Source organism: Schistocerca piceifrons, chromosome 4, assembly GCF_021461385.2.
Source record: "Schistocerca piceifrons isolate TAMUIC-IGC-003096 chromosome 4, iqSchPice1.1, whole genome shotgun sequence".
NCBI lineage: Eukaryota > Metazoa > Arthropoda > Insecta > Orthoptera > Acrididae > Schistocerca > Schistocerca piceifrons.
The window spans coordinates 243,338,087-243,358,158 of NC_060141.1; the positions used below are offsets into that span (position 1 = coordinate 243,338,087).

Below are 20,072 nucleotides of genomic sequence, written 5' to 3' on the forward strand. Positions count from 1 at the left end.
TTTGCTGGGAAGTGGCGGTGCGGTCCCCCACGGCACTGCGTAGGATCCTACGGTCTTGGCGTGCATCCGTGCGTCGCTGCGGTCCGGTCCCAGGTCGACGGGCACGTGCACCTTCCGCCGACCACTGGCGACAACATCGATGTACTGTGGAGACCTCACGCCCCACGTGTTGAGCAATTCGGCGGTACGTCCACCCGGCCTCCCGCATGCCCACTATACGCCCTCGCTCAAAGTCCGTCAACTGCACATACGGTTCACGTCCACGCTGTCGCGGCATGCTACCAGTGTTAAAAGACTGCGATGGAGCTCCGTATGCCACGGCAAACTGGCTGACACTGACGGCGGCGGTGCACAAATGCTGCGCAGCTAGCGCCATTCGACGGCCAACACCGCGGTTCCTGGTGTGTCCGCTGTGCCGTGCGTGTGATCATTGCTTGTACAGCCCTCTCGCAGTGTCCGGAGCAAATATGGTGGGTCTGACACACCGGTGTCAATGTGTTCTTTTTTCCATTTCCAGGAGTGTATTAATGAGGTGATACAGTGTAAATTCCGCTGTGTTTTGGCAAAGGACGCAAATTTTGTCATGGAAACTAGAGAAATGTGTGGGTTTTACTCAAAATTCGCTACTCATGACTCTTCTCTGAAAGTTACAAGTGGTTATCAATCCAGGAGAAAATGAATCGTTGCGTTTTCGGCAGGATTCTTTTTAGATACTAACGAAAGCAGAGGTGAGAGTAGATCTTTTTGAATGTTCATCATGCAAGTGTGGGTGTGAAGGGGCCACGCTTAATAGTTAAAAAACAACTTTGAGCGTAGACTTCAGTTTAGAACGGCACTTCCCCTCCAGCGCCGGCATTTCCCCTCTGAGCTCTGAGCGGCTCCCCACCACTGCCGGCCTCCCCTCGCTTCCCCAGCCAACTGCGCATCTAGCGGCCACTGCATTTTGCGCGCACTGTACCTTCGAATTTCAATTGTTTCTTCATTAAAACACAATTCAGTCGTGGTGCCACTAGTTACTTCAGCAACTGTAGCAGGCACTCATATTCACAAAAAAAAAACGGCTTAAAGTGGTCTCATGAGAGACGAATAATTGACAAAAGTGTTAATTCTACAAATGTGTATCAATGCACTGCACTACGAATACTTTAAATTTTCTCTATGATCTCACTAACGGAAATATTGTAATTCACGATGTGAGCTGGGCTCACGAAAGAAACGGACGCAAAATTTGCACCACACGGTCACTTGCTGACCAAATGTCAAATCACATAAACATTACAAATTCGCGTCCGTTCCTCTTTCTTTCGAGCCTGCAAGCAAGATATCTTCCAGTCTCGACACCCAAGACCAGCTTACTGTGTGCATTATCTTCACAACCACTTCTTTTAGGTTGCTTCCTATTGGCTGTCGCTTTGCCACCCTATCCAAGGGACGGGCTTTACACTGCAATTAGATTATGGGCGAATCGACCATCATTAATGAAAAGAGTTTCGTAACAAATCGTGCTCAGATATTGATTAAAACAGCCTCAAACATTATGTATTCAAAATGAATATTATGTTAACGTGAATACTCTATTACTAACAGAAAACGTAAATAATCTGCACATTTTTAATATTAAGTAAGGTTGTGGAAATTTTAGAAAATAATGTTACCTAATATTTTTCATGCGTTGGGGTTCTTCCACTAGAACTGATTATAACACTTGTCCTCTCAGCTGAAGGACGCGACCAACTGTGTGGTGGAGATCCTCAGCATTTAGCCACTTTCGTTTCCCCTCAGAATATTTCCGGTGCTCCTGTTTCAGCGGCTTTCCAAGTGGGACAGAACCTGTTCGTTATTTACGGCACCGAGCACGACATCAAAGCAAACTGGAGCTCAACCGTCTTCAGCTGGTACAACGAGGTGGAAATATTTGACGCCAGCAACGTGAAACAATTCAGGTGAGTCAGACACAGCTACCGTGTACTCGCAGATAAAAGGAGAAAACACACTGAGAGGCATCAAACGTTTCTGCCTAAAACATTGTCAGCTAGACGAACAGTGGTCAGGATTTCATTGAAAAATAGCAACGCTTTTATGCAAACTTAATTAGCTACTAGGGTAAATGTATCAACCTTTTTAAAAATCGAGATGTGGTTTCCTTTCGGACCAGAGCAGTAGATATTTATGGGGCAAATGGAGTGACACAACTCTGTAATGGGCATCCTAAAGAACTGCAGAGTTAAAAAGAAACACAGAACATGGGTACTGTTGTGGCCGTTAGAATGGTGTGTCGAACAGAAGTTAACGCCACTGCCATTGGAAACTACCGACGCCGAGGCAAACGGTAGTGTTTAAAAATTTCCAGTTCTACACGTAAGTCGAATTTCCGCCTTTGAACCTGCTTAGACAAAATTACTGTTTCTCCCACATCTTTAGCGGAATGATCAGTAAGGAGTAAATGTTCAGCAAATGTAAAGAGGTCCACTTTACCATACTTCTTTCCCAGTAAATGTTCTTCAGTACCTTACTCTGATAGCGGTGCCAGTTTGAACTATACAGCAAAAGGGACTGTTGTTACAAATCGGTTTGACACTGATTCAGCATCGTGGCAGCTCTAATGCATGAGAGGCAACTCTTTCGGCACCTATTACATGCGGGTTGCCTACCTTCAGGTGCTAGGGCAGCCTCGATATTTCTGACAGGTACAGTTTTAAAGTGCTCAGCAAAGGTGCATAGTTTGCACCGATGGTATTGGTGAACCGAGGAGGGGGGGAGGGAGGAGGAGGGGGTCTTAGAGGGAGCGTTTTCTGTTATATTCACACCCATGACTATGTAGCACAACTACGTGATCAGGCCAGAAGAGGGCGCAAACCAGAAGCGCTGAAAAAGTATAAAACCCCTCTGCTGCTCCAGATCACGTTCAAATTTCATAGGGTGGTTTTGAACGGTCCCTAGTGGTTCCACCCTCTATAGCAGAGCAAAACATTGTGGTCGCTCTATACTTCGAAGTTCACGCTCAGTGGGGCTGTAGCTCCACAATGTCATTGCAGCAGTCTGAACGTCCTTACGGACGTCTTTCTGTTGCCGCAGATTAGATTATCCTTTTCGACTGTATGGGAATCAGTGCCCCAAGGGAAGGGGTGGTTTTATTGACACCCTTTATGCCAACGCCCTGAGGCGTTTTTGTGTCGATTCTGAGGGGGAGTGTGTCTGTGGGTGCCACCCATAAAAATCCGCACGATTTCAATACCGAGTGTCGTGGTTGTGATATCCGTCACAGAGGCGGCAAAAGGAGGGGTGATACATGGGTAAGAGTGGATGTGACGACCCTCTCTTCGTGTAACACATCCACGTTGTCGTTGGGCAGAATTGTGGTGAAATTTGGTGTCAATTTGACATCATTAACCGACATTCAAGCTCATATAAACATCAGAGCTGTGGCCTCTTTTTCGCATTTGTCGACACTTTCCTTTTTGACTTCGCAAGGCGCCAGGGTTTTGCACCATTATAGAAGAAGCCAAATTTCGAACTTATGCGTCAGAATGGGAGACAATTACGGGTTTCTAAATAGGCATCCTTCGTTGCGCAGTCTGCTTCCCTGTTTGGTACTTACGAGAAAGATTGTGCCACACTTCGGCTGCCACATTTGTATATTTCACGTACAGACCATGGAAACAAAATGAGTGAGATTATGGTGAGCAAAGAGGCGTATACACACTCATTTTTCTTTCAGTTAGTAAGAGAGTGGAATAGGGCACGAGTTCAGTAACACTGACATGTTCTAATTGACAGGATTTTATGCAGGTTTCATTTAATCCTTGCCCTGCTGTTTTTAAGCTGAGCTCCAGAGCAATAGTTTTGTGAATATGAAGATTTTGTATCTGCAATGCTGTGAAATAATCCTGTCGGCAAAAGTGTTCTTTCCCTAGCCGACCTTCGATGCTTGATATAGAAGCCAGGCAACAAGACCGCGGAAGAGGGAGGCACAATGTGCTAGTATGAGTCTATGGTCTAGTGTCCAAACACCGTGTAGCGAGTGGCACGGAGGAAAGTACAAATGCAGCCAGGGCGGTTGACCCAAACAACTAGAACGAACAATCGAGGGCACGGCGATACGAAAGTCAGGTCCTTGTCAGTCGATCTCACGTGGAGATCGCGGCAAGTGTCATAACCCGATTCCCCAGAAACTTCGCTCAGTGGAAGAGGGCTCAAAACAGGCGAACACGTATCGCGGCTTGTCCGTACATACACGAGTGTTTCTGAATAAAAGACGGTAAAAGTTTCCGAGGTTCTTTATGTGCCTTTTATCGAGTAAATATTTGAACCGAAGCGGTGAGTAGCCTCTCAGCCTACATTTTTGCGCCCAGTGTTCGAAACCCGATTATTATTTTTTGTTTTCCATTTATTTATCCATATCCGTATAAGATTATTGCATGAATGTTTTCCAATGTATACTTAAATAACGGGTGTCGTTATTCGTCTACTAATTGTATGTCTGGTGAATGAATCAAAATAAAAGTAAAAAAAATATATATATATATGAGTGAGAAAATTATTTTAAATTGCTTTCGGTGAAATTCCTATAGTATATTTTGATTCATAATCAACCACAGCGCCAGTTTTTGCTAGTGTTCCGTTTTGCGTGCGTTGCCGCGAAATTATTGCCGATACGTGAGATCTTAAGTAATGTTAACTACGATTCTTTAATTAATTTGGGGTAAGAGCTTAGGGGACCAAACTCCTTAGGTCATCGGTCCCTAAGCTTCCACACTAGACCTACTTAATCAAACTTAAACTAACTTACGCTATGGAAAACACACACATCCATGCCCGAGGGAGGACTCGAACCTCCAATGGGGGGAGCCGCGCGGGCCGTGACAAGACGTCTGAGACCGCGCGGCTACCCCGCGCGGTGACGTTTCTTTCTCGAGTGAGATATTACTGTGGCAAACCAGTCTTCGGAATTTCTTTGTTTCGAATTTTTAGCGGTTGGTATCACCCAAAGGAATGCACCAAAACTTCCTCAAGAATAAAATATAAGAAGTAATATAAGAACTGCTATAAGAATGAAATACAGGAATATGAGAATTTAAAAGCAATGTAACTCCTGAAAATACCATATAAGAAAATATGGTTCAAATGGCTCTGAGCACTATGGGACTTAACATCTGTGGTCATCAATCCCCTAGAACTTTTTTTTAAATTCTTTATTAAGATAACCATTATAATTTATACAAGTTAACCCACTTCCTTAGCTCATTAGTGGGTCCTAACAGTTATACATTTATATTAAATTGTGCAGCTAGTTTTTTAGTTTTATAGTGAGCTACAGTTATTAACAACAATGGGCATGTAGTATCTACATCTACTGTTTATACCTAATTCCTATAGCTAATTGAATTTATATATATATTCTGCAGCGTCACATGTGTGCCAGTAAGAATATAAACCTACTATAATATGCCTTGTTCTTCGAGCTAATCCCGAACAACATGCCCCTGGCACTGGGCAGGCCTCGACGTTATAATTCGCTGCAGTACCTATCCTAATTTCCTATATCTAAGTCCTACAAACTAACTTATCCTACGTCATGTCTGGTGTGTGTCATAATCGGTGGTTGATCCCTACTCCCCCTAGTCCTGCACATGGCGGATTCCAACTCGGATGAAGTCGGCCAGTCCACGCACAGGCGGCATGGGAATAGGGCTCTTGGTCGAAATCGGTGATTATTGTCCTTGTTATTTACCGTATCTCTCTTAGATACCGAGCGAGGTGGCGCAGTGGTTAGCACACTGGACTCGCATTCGGGAGGACGACGGTTCAATCCCGTCTCCGGCCATCCTGATTTAGGTTTTCCGTGATTTCCCTAAATCGCTTCAGGGAAATGCTGGGATGGTTCCTTTGAAAGGGCACGGCCGATTTCCTTCCCCATCCTTTCCTCACCCGAGCTTGCGCTCCGTCTCTAATGACCTCGTTGTCGACGGGACGTTAAACACTAATATCCTCCTCCTCCTCTCTTAGATATTCAATTAGAACTTTTCGAGATACCTCGTTTGCCAAGGTGTTTAGGGTCTGAAATGTTTCCTCTCGTCTGAGCAGTTGATACGTGTCATGGTTGGGAAGTCTGTCTCGTAGTGTGTTTGCGACATCATTGAAGAGGGGACATTCGTAAACAACATGCTCGGGTGTACCCTCCGGATCGCTACAGTCACACGCTGGTGTTGCCCTTTTCCCAAATCGACATAAGTACGTCGGGTAGGGTCCGTGGCCAGTGAGAAAGTGAATCAGACCTCGTGTAGGCTCGAAGTACTTCATTCCCAGGCGTTCCCTCACATCAGGTAGAAACTGGAAGGTTCGTCGTCCAGCCTCTTCTACAGCCCAGGTCTCTTGCCAGAGTTCCACCCCTCTTTTCCTTATTTCTCTTTTATCCGCCACCCTAATACCTATAATATCTACAATCTTCTCGTAATTACCCTTTTTGGCCCAATACCAGGCCGCCTGTTCCCTTATCTTGATGTCCAGAGGGCAGAGCCCCATTATGACTAACAGGGCCCCCCCTGGAGATGTTCTGTAGGCACCCACAGCTCTTAGTAGCATGCTTCTCTGGACCCTTCTCACTGCCATGGCGGGCACCACCCTCGTGAGCCTGTGCGCCCAGACTCCCGAGCCGTAGCCCACAACTGAGGTTAGGATACTGTTATGATAAAGTCTAATTAGGTGTGGAGGAAGATGGAATCTTTTATGGCCTATTGAGATGAGGTTGTTTAGTATTATCTGAAGGGCTCTCTGGGTGACGGTATCAATGTGTTTTCCGAAACTCCACCTCTCGTCAATGATGACTCCTAGGTAGCGTGTCTCACGTCGTCTGAGAACTGGTGAACCGTCTATTCTGACAGTCGGATTTCTAATGAGATGTCCTTTTAGCAGGAGGTAAGTAGATTTGCTGGGCGATATCGTCATTTTAGTCGCGTGGCACCACTGTTGGGGTTTATCTAATGCAGTCTCTATTTTCGGTTCGATGTCTTCGCGGCTGCGGCCGCCAACCAACAGGAGGAGGTCATCCGCGTAGCCTATCACCTCTAGCACCTCTTCACTCTGTTGTAAACTATCTAACAAAGGCTCCATATGGATGTCCCAGAAGAGGGGTCCTAAGACGGAACCTTGGGGACATCCTTTAGTAATTGTCTTTCCAACTCTTTCGCTAGAGGATGATAACCAGACCTCCCGATCCTCGCAACAGCTCCTCAGGCAACCATATAACGGCCCTGGACACTCTTTCTCCCGCAGGCAGGAGAAGAGCGAAGGCCACCACAGGTTGTCGAAGTCGCCACTGATGTCAACCATGATGCCAACCACGTATTTGTGAGGGGTCGAGCCACAGACCTCGTCCGCCAGGGCGATTGCATCAGATGCCGACCGCCCCGGCCTGAACCCGAACTGCCTGTCACTCATCCCGCACAACACTCGGTGTGCTGTCAATCTGTCAGCCAGCAATTTCTCCAATATTTTGCCAAATATATCCAGCAGGCAAATCGCCCTGTAAGATTTCACTTCTGCAGGATCCTTATCTGGTCCTTTCTTTATGATAACTACATTTGCCATTTTCCATTTCTTTGGGAATTTTCTCTGTCTGAGGCATTCATTGTACAGATGTGTTAGTGGCTCATTCAGCTGAGGCGCCAGAAACTGCACCACCTCAGCCACAATGCCGTCTGGCCCAGGTGCTTTTCCTCTTTGCAGAGATCTTATATGGGTTGCTACCTCCTCCTCTGAGAAGGGGTAGACAGCCGTCTCATTGGTGTATATTTCTTGGTCTTGATCTCTGAGTTGCTGCTGCCCCTCTGTCTCCCCATCCGCATTGTCGTCAGGCAGCAGGGAGTGGAGGAGGACCCCCGCAGTCTCCTGCCAGGACTCCGTCATCCTATCCCCGTACCTGACTGTTGATAGCTCCAGAGGAGAGCGGATTTTTTCTCTCACCAACTTATATGGGAGCCCCCACGGCTCCGTGACTAGCTGGTTGAGCACAAAGTTTTCCCAACTTCTCATTCTAACTTCCCGCAGTTCCTTTTGGAATTTCCGCTTTTCCTCCCTGTACAGCAACTGCCACCTTTGTCGTTCCTGCCAGACGACACTGCGCTGATAATACCTCATTAGCCTTCTGACAGACTGACGCAGATCCCCTAGTTCGGCAGACCATGGTGACGGGGAGGCCGCCATGGCCCTCCTCCTAGTAGGTACGGCTGCCCTCACCGCTCTTGTCACTGCAGTCACCAGTTCCTCTGCCCCCTGGTCTACGTCCATGTCCAAGTGCATGTCATCTTCCGGTGATGGAGGAATGTCACACTCCCTCGCTAAGCGTTCCCAGTCGGCTCTTCTATAATTTAGTTGTACTTCCCACCCCGTGGCCCAGCGGCACTGTCTTTCTCCTATGGTGAAAGTTATCAGATTGTGGTCGCTTGTGGTGGCATTCTCTGTGACTCTCCAGTTTTGAAGATTGTTAGCTTTGTTCGGAGTTACTAGGGTAACATCGATGTTTGTGCCCTGTCCTTCACCTGCAGCGTAGGTGGGAGGATTGCCGGGTCTGTTAGCCACCACAAGTTGTGATGCCATAATAAGTTCTTCAACCTTTTCGCCATTAGCATCTCTTGTGCCACTGTACCACAGGGGGATTTTGCTTTGATGTCGGCAGTTATTACGACTTTTCTTCCCCGCAAGGCCGTGGTAACTTTCGCTAGGTGGTCTATGTAAAGTTCTATATTGTCCCCATACTGAAAGTACATGTTTATGAGAGTTATTATTCCCGTAGGGGATTGAAGCTCCACGACGTTGCAGTGGCTAGTTGTGAACTGTGAGAGTATGGTAACTCTCAAGAGTTTATTTGTTATTATAATTGCTGTCTTCGGGTCATCCCCTCTGCTGACTATTTGCCAGCTTGCAGCAGCAAAAGCTATTTTCCCAGCCAGGGAGTATGGCTCCTGTAGACAGAGTACATCTAGTCTCCTCTCCTCCATCTCCTTTCGGAGCTCCTGCATTACGAGTCTGCTGTTGTGTGTGTTAAGCTGTCCTATAGTTATTTTTGTCATTATGGGAAGTATGTGTGAAATCGGTCATGTGGCCAGGTCTTACTCCAGTCAAATGCAATTCGTCCATGTGCTATTACTGATTGTTGGTAAATGTCGTCAAGATCAAATTTCTCTCCTCGTCTTTCGAATACTTTCTTGAGCAAGTCTCGCAAGGCTCCAAAGTCGGTGGGGAGATTCACTGATTTTAGCTGGATTCTGTCAACAGCCTCCATCACCGAAAAAGTTATCTTCCTGCCGTCTACATGTCCTACACGGACCACATGTCGTAAGGCAGTGGTCAGGGTAGGCGGCTGCTCCAATCTGGATAGTTGCATGGTGTACTCCAAGTTGGGGTACACACTAACCGGATCGACCAGTGGTAGTCTAACTATTGGTGTGCATTGTGTGGTGGGGCTCGTACTTGAGCTCATCACTATATTTTCTTGTATTGGTTGTTCGTTTGTATTATTGACCCTGAGAGTTGCTAGAGCCACAGGATGCCATTGCCGTTGTAGGTGTAGTTTCGGCTTTGTTTCCCGGCTTCCAGAGGAGGGAATTCCCCTAGAACTTAGAACTACTTATACCTGAATAACCTAAGGACATCACACACATCCATGCCCGAGGCAGGATTCGAACCTGCGACCGTAGCAGTCGCGCGGTTCCGGGCTGAAGCGTCTAGAACCGCTTGGCCACCGCGGCCGGCACCATATAACATATTAACAAAAATGGTTCAAATGGCTCTGAGCACTATGGGACTCAACTGCTGAGGTCATTAGTCCCCTAGAACTTAGAACTAGTTAAACCTAACTAACCTAAGGACATCACAAACATCCATGCCCGAGGCAGGATTCGAACCTGCGACCGTAGCGGTCTTGCGGTTCCAGACTGCAGCGCCTTTAACCGCACGGCCACTTCGGCCGGCACATATTAACATATAAGCACTGAGAACACCAAACCTTAAGCATTATCAATCACTACAGACAGCACAGGAATTGACGGCCTTAACTTAACGACCGAGAGCAGCGGCGTTTGCGTAGAGGGGTCAGTGCTAACAGACAAACAACACAGCGTGAAGTGGGACATATGAAAAACATATCGCTTAGGACAGTGCGGCGAAATGTGGCGTTAATGGTGCAGGTGACGACGATTGGGAGGCGTGGCAGATGGATGGTGTGTCAGGAGGCACCCTCCCAGTTCGCCACTTCCCAGTTCCTGGTTGTGACCTGAGTACGCCAGTGGGCGCAGTAAAAGAAGAGTGACTTTTAACCATTTATTTATGCAGATACATCTCTCCTTTAGCGATGTTACGACGGTCCTCTGCCGCTGCTTGTCCTGTTGTTCCGCGAGCGCCCGGCAGCTATTCGGAAGTGGATGCTGCGTCTCCATCCTCTGCACTCGAAGAAGGTGGCACGTGCGTATGTGGCCTACACACGCCGGCCTAGGAGGTTCTCTGTCCTCTCACGTAACTGTAGCTCAGCTCTGCTCTCTGAACCATGACGACGATTGTCGTGTGGTCGAAAAGAGCGCCGACCCTGGCCTGCCGTGCAGGTAGGCCCGTGGCTCTACTGAAGTGTCAGGAACACTGGAGTCCTGTTCCAAGTCGACACGGAAGACCCCCAGGTCTCTCCATCTGCCTTGGAAGCTGTCAGCAGCGCCGAACTCTTGACTGGTGCTTAAGGAGAGGAAGACCTCTCTCCATCGGCTGTCGGCAGTGTTGAGTACGAGCAGGAAATCTACAACAGACTTATAAAATTGTTCAAATGTTCAAATGTGTGTGAAATCTTATGGGACTTAACTGCTAAGGTCGTCAACCCTAAGCTTACACACTACTTAACCTAAATTATCCTAAGGACAAACACACACACACCCATGCCAGAGGGAGGACTCGAACCTCCGCCGGGACCAGCCGCACAGTCCATGACTAACAGACTTATAGCCAGCGTTAATACTGTGTGAGGGAATCGAGTACGCGGATCCTGTACACCATCCATCCTTCTGACCAATTCCTTTCTGAACTGAAATGCTGGGGTATTTATAGTGTGAAATATCGGCTGGTGTTGACCGAAAGTCACTTGTAATGACCACATAGACTTTCCTAGTACGAATGTATACCAACAGACTGGTCCGTAACAATATACAGTACGCCTTCTTGCGTTAGCGAGGCGGCTTCTCACTTCACGTGACAAGGTGACGTGATACTTCGCAGTGTTATTGCTTTACTAAGCTTCTGCTGGTGCTGGCTACCCAGTTCGCGCAAAGCGCTGATGTCCTGCTCTCCGCCTGACCTGCTAACGTGATGAAATTCTGTCGTTTAGTGTTGCGCTTGTTGACACTCCCTCAAGGAACACGAAGTGAAGAGGCCTCGCAATTATGAAATTCTGCGGCAAGCTGCCTGATGCAGGGTTGGTATGTAACAATTGGCTACGACAGCAGACGGACGACGCGAGTGCCTTTGCTAAAAGGACAACATCGCCAGCAGGATGACCTCATCAATTGGAGCCTAGACTACTGGAAAACCATGGCCTGGCACGATGAGTCCCGAGTTTAGTTGGTAAGAGCTAATGATAGGGTTTGAGTGTGGTGCAGACTCCACTTTGCCATGGATGCAAGTAGTCAACAAGGCACTGCGCAAGCTGGTGGTCGTTCCGTCATGATATCGGCTGTGTTTACATCTGGTCCAGCTAAACCGATCATCGACTGGGAATGATTATGTTCAGGTAATTGGAGAGCATTTGCAGCCATTCATGGACTTCATGTTCCCAAACAACGATGGAATTTTTATGGAAAACAAATGCACCACGTCACTGGGCCACAGTTGCTCGTGATTGGTTTGGAGAACATTCTGAACAATTCGAAAGAATAATTTAGCCTCCAGATCACCTGACATAATCCCACTGAACGTTGATGGGACACAATGGTGTGAGGTAATGGGCCAGTTGTAGTGCCCTGAAAATATTCTAAGTTCGAATTTGGCATAGCCATGCGGAATGCTCGGCAGGCCGACTGCGCGGTGCCAGACAAGAGGGGTAGCCCCAGTGCGTGGTCCAGCCCCCACATGGCTGGGAATTCCATGCTGACACTGTGTCGATGAAGGAGACATGCCAGGAGTGCCAAATATGGCGGACTTTGTGAAACCTTCATGGCAGACATTTCACAGTTCGAATAGAAATTAATAGCAGCCAGATTAATCATGATACTTTAAAAAGAAACTTGTACATTACCATTATTTGCACGACGATTCTGATGGTGTAATCAGATTTTCAATATCTTTATTAGTTTAAGGTTTAGTATCTGACAGTAAATTATACAAGTAACACTCAGCAACGAATTTACAAAATCTAAACGGTTCATCCGATTTTGTCGATCGACTTGTCTTTAGAAAGCTGTTAGTGTAAACCTAAATTGGTATAAATTACAGGAATGTAACTTGAATAATACATGAGTTATTGGTGGTCAAAGTGGTTGATTACTATCGATCGCATCAGGGCATAAGTACCTCACAGCTACACGAAAAAACGGTAGCAGCATGCTTATAAATATATTTGTTCATCTAGGTCTTTATTTATAGCCGATATATCCTATTGATGAAGAAATTGGTTAAATATTTACTGTGTTTTAGAAACCACAGAGACGTTAGACTACTGGCCTACCTTTTGTTTCTATTCCTTTAATATATGTTTATTTTATTTGCTTATGTATCTAACGATGTGTGTTAGAGTGTGTTTATGGTCAAGCCATAGGAATATTTATTTAATTTCAAATTATTTAAATGTAAATCCAGGATTTAGTATGTGTTTCAATATGTTTGTGAGTGTGCGTTGGCTTGAAGACATGGCAGGAGTGCTCTAGCCAATCACAGCGCTCGTTACTACAGCAGGCGATTGCCGAAGCGGCGGAGGAACATGGAGTACAGTACGGGAAAGTACTGGAGAGTATGGGAGAGGGTGGTGGACGAGGAGGCGCGACGGGCGGTCGCGGGAAAGACTCAGAGAGTGGAGCAGTTTGCGCGTGGTCGCGAGATATAGAAATTTTTCGTAGTGCTGACCTGTACACTTGTGAGATTTCCCTGGTTTCTACAGTGAAGACGTTTAGAAGTGAATATTTCGCGAGCTATGTTGTTGCTCATAACTAATTACACTACTGGCCATTAAAATTGCTACACCAAGAAGAAATGCAGATAATAAACGGGTATTCATTGGACAAATATATTACACTAGAACTGACATGTGATTATATTTTCACGCAATTTGGGTGCATAGATCCTAAGAATCAGTACCCAGGACAACCACCTCTGGCCGTACTAACGGCCATGATACACCTGGGCATTGAGTCAAACAGAGCTTCGATGGCGTGTACAGGTACAGTTGCCCATGCAGCTTCAACACAATACCACAGTTCATCAAGAGTAGTGACTGGCGTATTGTGACGAGCCAGTTGCTCGGCCACCATTCACCAGACGTTTTCAATTGGTGAGAGATCTAGAGAATGTGCTGGCCAGGGCAGCAGTCGAACATTTTGTGTATCCAGAAAGGCCCGTACAGGATCTGGAACATGCGGTCGTGCATTATCCTGCTGAAATGTAGAGTTTCACAGGGATCGAACGAAGGGTAGAGCCACGGGTCGTAACACATCTGAAATGTAACGTCCACTGTTCAAAGGGCCGTCAATGCAAACAAGAGGTGACCGAGACGTGTAACCAATGACACCCCATACCATCACGCAGCGTGATACGCCAGTATGGTGATGACGAATACACGCTTCCAATGTGCGTTCACCACGATGTCGCTAAACACGGATGTGACCATCATGATGCTGTAAACGGAACCTGGATTCATCCGAAAAAATGACGTTTTGCCATTCGTGCACCCAACTTCGTCGTTGAGTACACGATCGCAGGTGCTCCTGTCTGTGATGCAGCGTCAAGGGTAACCACAGCCACGGTCTCAGAGCTGATAGTCCATGCTGCTGCAAACGTCGACGAACTGTTCGTGCAGATGGTTGTTGTCTTGCATACGTCCCCATCTGCTGACTCAGGGATCGAGACGTGGCTACACGATCCGTTACAGCCATGTGGGTAAGATGCCCGTCATCTCGACTGCTACTGATACGAGGCCGTTGGGATCCAGCACGCGTCCCGTATCACCCTCCTGAACCCACCGATTCCTTATTCCACTAACAGTAATTGGATGTCGACCAACGTGAGCAGCAATGTCGTACGGATTTCTCCTCCGTACACGAGGCATCACAACAATGTTTCACCAGGCAACGCCGGTCAACTGCTGTTTGTGTATAAGAAATCGGTTAGAAACTTTCCTCATGTCATCACGTAGTAGGTGTCGCCACCGGAGCCAGCCTTGTGTGAATGCTCTGAAAAGCTAATCATTTACATATCACAGCATCTTCTTCCTGGCGTTTAAATTTCGCGTCTGCAGCACGTCATCTTCGTGGTGTAGCAATTTTAATGGCCAGTAGTGTACGTAAAGTTGGAATTTATTGTTTCCCTGTTATACAACTTATATTTTATTTAATCGCTGGATCATCGACACCAATACGTGTTTTGTTGTAATAAACAGCATTCTTATAGGTTCGTCTAGTATCGTACCACCATTTAAAGTCGTTAAGAATAGCACCTGCAGATTTTATTTAATTGCAATCTTTCAGTTAAATGTCTACTCATTTAAAATTCGCAGTTGCCGAGTGATAGGAACCTTCGACCATTCGATTCATGTGTATATTCCAATTGTATATTGTAGACTCAGCAGTATTTGTCCAGTAAAGCGGCAACTACGTATCCCAGCCCCTAGACAACGAAACCAGCCAAAACTGTTAATATTTCAACTTTGAGTCTGAGGGCACGTAGTTGAGGGCCACACCACACTTCATCATTTATTATTTGGGAAGCCCGCAATGGAGAGGCGAATTCGTGCACAAAAAGCTGCAGCGGCAACTTCGTCGCAATTCTGGGCCGCTACAGAGGCACCGTGGCTTAGCGTTTCTGCAGGCGAAGTGCAACTTTTCGAGGCCATGCCGCGTCAAATTACTGCACAACGTCCGGGTAAAAGAGGTCCTTCACCATACTGGGAGGTATGCCATGAGTTTTGTCACCTCAGTGTCTCTCGCGCCCACGTTGTGGAGAAACTGAACCGAAGGCTGTGGTGTTTGCAGGTCGCTGGGGAAGACGAGCCACTACACGCAGATGGTGGCGGCTGTGACGCGGACGCTGGGTTGCGGGTACGCCGCGTGGCGGGAGGGGGAGGCGCAGCCGGTGACGTCAATGTACGCCTGCAACTACGGGCCGTCCGGCAACCGCTTCGCGCGCCCCCTGTACCTGGAGGGCCGGGCTTGCAGCCAGTGCCCGCCGGCGCACAGCTGCGTCCCCTCCCTGGGGCTCTGCCAGAGCGACTCCGGGCCCTCTCGTGGCGGCTAGCGGGCTGCATCTGCGCAGAACATCGTGGCGGTGCCTCACCCCCCGCCCACCGTCACTTTGGCAGAATACGTCACACTGGCAGAGCGTCGCGCCGCCCTTATGTCTTAACTACAGCGTTCGTCGCTCTTCAGAGTGCCGCAGCCTGCACTTTACCGTTACGCCACAAGTACTCTGAAGTGTCCAAAAAGACACGAAAGACTCTTTTATAGGTTTTTATGAAATAAAAAAACAAAAGTCATATTTCAGAACAGTCAAGATACGTAGATAAAATAATTTATCATTAACTACCAGTGTCCAAAGCATGATCACTTATAGTATCAGATCTTTTTTATATCAGACATGGCAAATGTCCTGCTTTGCTGTCATATAAAATAAAATGTCTCCTGCATGACTGCTGTCAACAGTAAAATCGTTGTGAAATGGAGTTACGAAAACAGGAATGGAATGGAATTAACTAAAGGTGAACGCGAAGATGTAGTGATTTCAAGCAGCTGCTAAAACAGAGAAGGCTTGTAAGAACGCTTATGTACATTTATTATTATGAATAAATCTTAATTAATGGGTGACTGTACTTAATGTTCAGCTACTCACAAAAGCCCAGTTCGCGCTGTGATTATCATATGGCAACAAAACTTGATAGGTATACTAATATATTAATGAGGAACTGATTCTCGTTTGGGGGAAAAAAAAATCGTTCCAATTTTGGCCACTGGGTGTAAATCTGCCACTGAGAACGCAACAGAGACGTACAGTAATGTTTCCCTATGTAATGGATTAGGGACGGGACGTTGGAATAAAAGGTCAAACAAGTGAGAAAGGCATAATGTTGATTTTATTATTAACCACCGCTGACACAATTTGTTCAGTATGAGCAACGGAGACGTCGACGATATGTCGCATCCGTAAAACGACATGATCAACACTTTCTTGGAATGTGATCAACATGTTCACGTGTAGGATGAGATGCCCCATTTTCGGATAGCTAGGGAAATCTAAGGATATGGTTGGTTAAAAATCAGCTGAAAGCTTCCGAAAATGATTGACATATGTAAAACATAATAAATTTTGCTTGTATGTAACTTTTTATAGCGAAAGCCAACGGATTAAATTTCATAATTTTTGTCAAAGAAAATAGTGCATTTTGGAGCGAGTACTAAAAGCATGCGCAGTTCCGGATAGTGTGGTTCTCAATTTGGGACAGAGTTATTTTATAAGGAAAATTCAAGAGTGCATATCTATAGGAATATTGTTTTATTACAAAAAGTAACAAAAAGTAATGCTGAGGTTGTTCGTAGCTACATGTTCTAATGTTAGTTGAGGGATCGCAGGAACGAGACTTTAGCCGGCATTCTCAAGGGATCCCCATAGAAAAAGCCAGGTGGGGATAAGCGAAGAGATCGAAGTGGCGAACAACTTAGTTCGAAGTCGATTCTCCACGAAAATTCTCATCCGAGGAAGTCATGGTATTGTTGCTTGTATGAGCCGTAGCGTTGTCCTCCTAAAGACATTTTTTCTGTAAATGTTTTTCAGGTATCTGTTTACAAACTGTGTTTACAAACTGTACCTTGTGCTCTCTCTTCAGTCTGCTACGGAAGAACGTGATGAAGATTGACACTGCGGGACAGACACCCAAAATCTGCGTGTCCTTGATGTGATTTTCCAGTACCCTAAATGCATGAATGATGAGCGTTCATGGATCCATCAAGGTGGAGCGATGCCTCGTCTGACAAAAACCAATCATTAATTTATTCCCCGGCAACGGCCTTGCCGCAGTGAATACACCGGTTCCCGTCAGATCACCGAAGTTAAGTGGTGTCGGTTGTGGCCGGCATTTGGATGGGTGACCATCCGGGCCGCCATGTGCTGTTGCCATTTTTCGAGGTGCACTCAGCCTCGTGATGCCAATTGAGGAGCTACTCGACCGAATAGTAGCGGCTCCGGTCAAAGAAAACCATCATAACGACCGGGAGAGCGGTGTGCTGACCACACGCCCCTATCTGAGGATGACACGGCGGTCGGATGCTTCCGATGGGCCACTCGTGGCCTGATGACGGAGTGAATTTCTTCCCCGTCTGGCGTTACATATACTATGAGCCTCGGCTAGAGAGGGGTCGCAAAGGCTTCACTGGACTCAAAGTACACGCAGCTTGAACTTCAATCAACCGTTCAGGTGCTACCAATTTCGGTCGACCACTGTCGGCTACGTTTGCAGCATTTCCTGTCTCCTGTAACTTGTTTTACAGCCTCTTCATAGTGTCCTTGTTGCTACACATTTCTGTGAAGGAATTATTGATGTCAGTATAATCGGTACAAGTCAACGAATGCTGTCTGCTTTAATGCGTAACCCTTTCTTTTCTCGATAATACAAGGATCGTACTGAGTCCCTCATTTTTTGAGCATGCTGTATGTTGCTGTAGAGATTCTATTAATTAGTGGTGAATGAAGCTTGCTCACACCCATTATGTAAAATGACTCATACTCTTACTATTCGATCCTCTGACCCACATACGGATTTTTAGTAGAATTGTGAAACTGGCAGCCATACATTCTCCTAATTATATTCGTCATGGTGTCTTGTATGTCACATACGGTAAGAGGGTGGTCTCCTTTTCATTTGATAAATATGGGCTCCCGTAGTTTGAAACACTGTTTGTGATTGTCCCATCTAAAGCAGTTTATTGGTAGCCTGTGAATTCGTTAACTGTCTGCTTTCTTCACATCAGTATCTCTTTTCTTGACAATAGATACAGACACACGCCGTGTTACCTTCTGCTTCGCTTCGGCCTGTTCTTTAGGGCGTGAGTCGTGGTCCAAAAGTGTGTGTTACTCAGGTATGCAAAGTTTTTGCCGGCCGCGGTGGTCTAGCGGTTCTAGGCGCTCAGTCCGGAACCGCGCGACTGCTACGGTCGCAGGTTCGAATCCTGCCTCGGGCATGGATGTGTGTGATGTCCTTAGGTTAGTTAGGTTTAAGTAGTTCTAAGTTCTAGGGGACTAATGACCACAGATGTTGAGTCCCATAGTGCTCAGAGCCATTTGAACCATTTTGCAAAGTTTATACTATCTGTAGAACACAGTCAAAACTCCACCAACGGGATGTGAAAATTATTCCACGTATTACTGTAGTTGAGACGTAGACTTCTCTGTGATTGATACGTAGCTATTTTAGTTTCTCTAGCCTCTTTTAAAAACAGTTGTAATTAAAGGTATGGATAGATGTATTTAACAATATTATTTACAATAAGTTTCCTTTAATTTACGTCTATGGTCACAAACGTTTTGTTAACAGATTACCAGTTTCGGTCTATAATGACCATCATCAGATCTGTTTTATAAAAACAAAATCCTAATGTACTGCAGCCATAGTGGCATCATCAAATTTTAAATGCAAAATCAGCATCGTCAAATATATATAAATCACATCAAATGCATTATATTCATTTGAAGATTCCACTATGGCTGCAGTACATTAGGACTTTGTTTTTATAGAACAGATCTATCTGATGATGGTCATTATAGACCGAAACCGGTAATCCGTTAACAAAAAGTTTGTGACCATAGACGTAAATTAAAGGAAATTTATTATATATACGGGTCACTGTTTTATTTGCGACAATGTCGCAGCTTGTGAGAATATTATTTACTGTTTCTACAAGAACTTTTCAAATGACACTTTACTTGGTAGCGTATCAATTCGAAGTGGACAGTTATGCCACTGTGAAGGTACCTTATTTATAATGCAATTTTACGAGTGACAGAAGAAAAAAACACAATGCCACTCTGGTTTAGCCGTGCACGACAAACTACATACAGATGTTTGTATTTGACGTATAGTTATCTGCCCATAAGCTGTATAAGTTGAAGGCATGTATCTACGAGACATTCTCTATGGATGTCAGACGTTTATATAGTTTTCAACTGTCAGTTAATTACTAATTGTGAGATAGGTTGAAGAAACTGTTAAGTTTGGTTTCATTCTGTAACTGATTTGCGTTTTACAAGGATTATTACGTCCTGGAGCACGTACTACACTTGCGTTCCTGCAACAATGATAGAAGTGCCATTATGGTACATCAAGTGCTAAATGATTTAAAAAAACAAAAAAAATAATTGCTTACAAATTATTTATAAAATATGTCATACACGATTTAAAAAATAAGCACTGCGTATTATCCGACAAAGCGAACTGTAGTTGGGCCAGGGTAGCTGCACCGTCGCGGCTACACCCGAGAAACGGGAAGGGGAGACAGTGACAGCGCATACCTCTGTGTTCTTACGGATAGAGCCATGCCGCATATGTGGCAGTTCTTAGCGTAGCATCACAACCAGACATTGTCCGGCACCTTCATTAGACATTTTTCATTGGACACTATCAATGTAGCAACATTTAGTCACTGCGTGATTTGTATGAACCCATATTTATTTTGAATAACCCAATGTCACTCTAACTGTAGTACTTCATATTTACGTAACAACATTATGTAATACGCCCATTTGAAGCTATACTGTCTCACTGGCGCATGCTTATTCGTTTTATTCTGGCGTCTTTGCAGACAAAATCCTATAGAAATAACAAATTTTATCAGAATTTCCTTGCTAGC

At 45.7% G+C, this 20,072-nt stretch overlaps 1 protein-coding gene across 1 annotated transcript in view; it reads left to right on the forward strand.

Moving 5' to 3' along the window:
* Positions 1-15,474, forward strand: part of LOC124795752 (venom allergen 5-like) — a 140,947-nt gene extending 125,473 nt beyond the window's left edge. Inside the window, exons 5-6 of the mRNA XM_047259835.1 lie at positions 1,808-1,943; positions 15,213-15,474. Coding sequence (XP_047115791.1) covers positions 1,808-1,943; positions 15,213-15,474 — 398 coding nt within the window. The remainder of the gene's footprint in view (positions 1-1,807; positions 1,944-15,212) is intronic.
* The last annotated feature ends 4,598 nt before the right edge of the window (positions 15,475-20,072 follow it).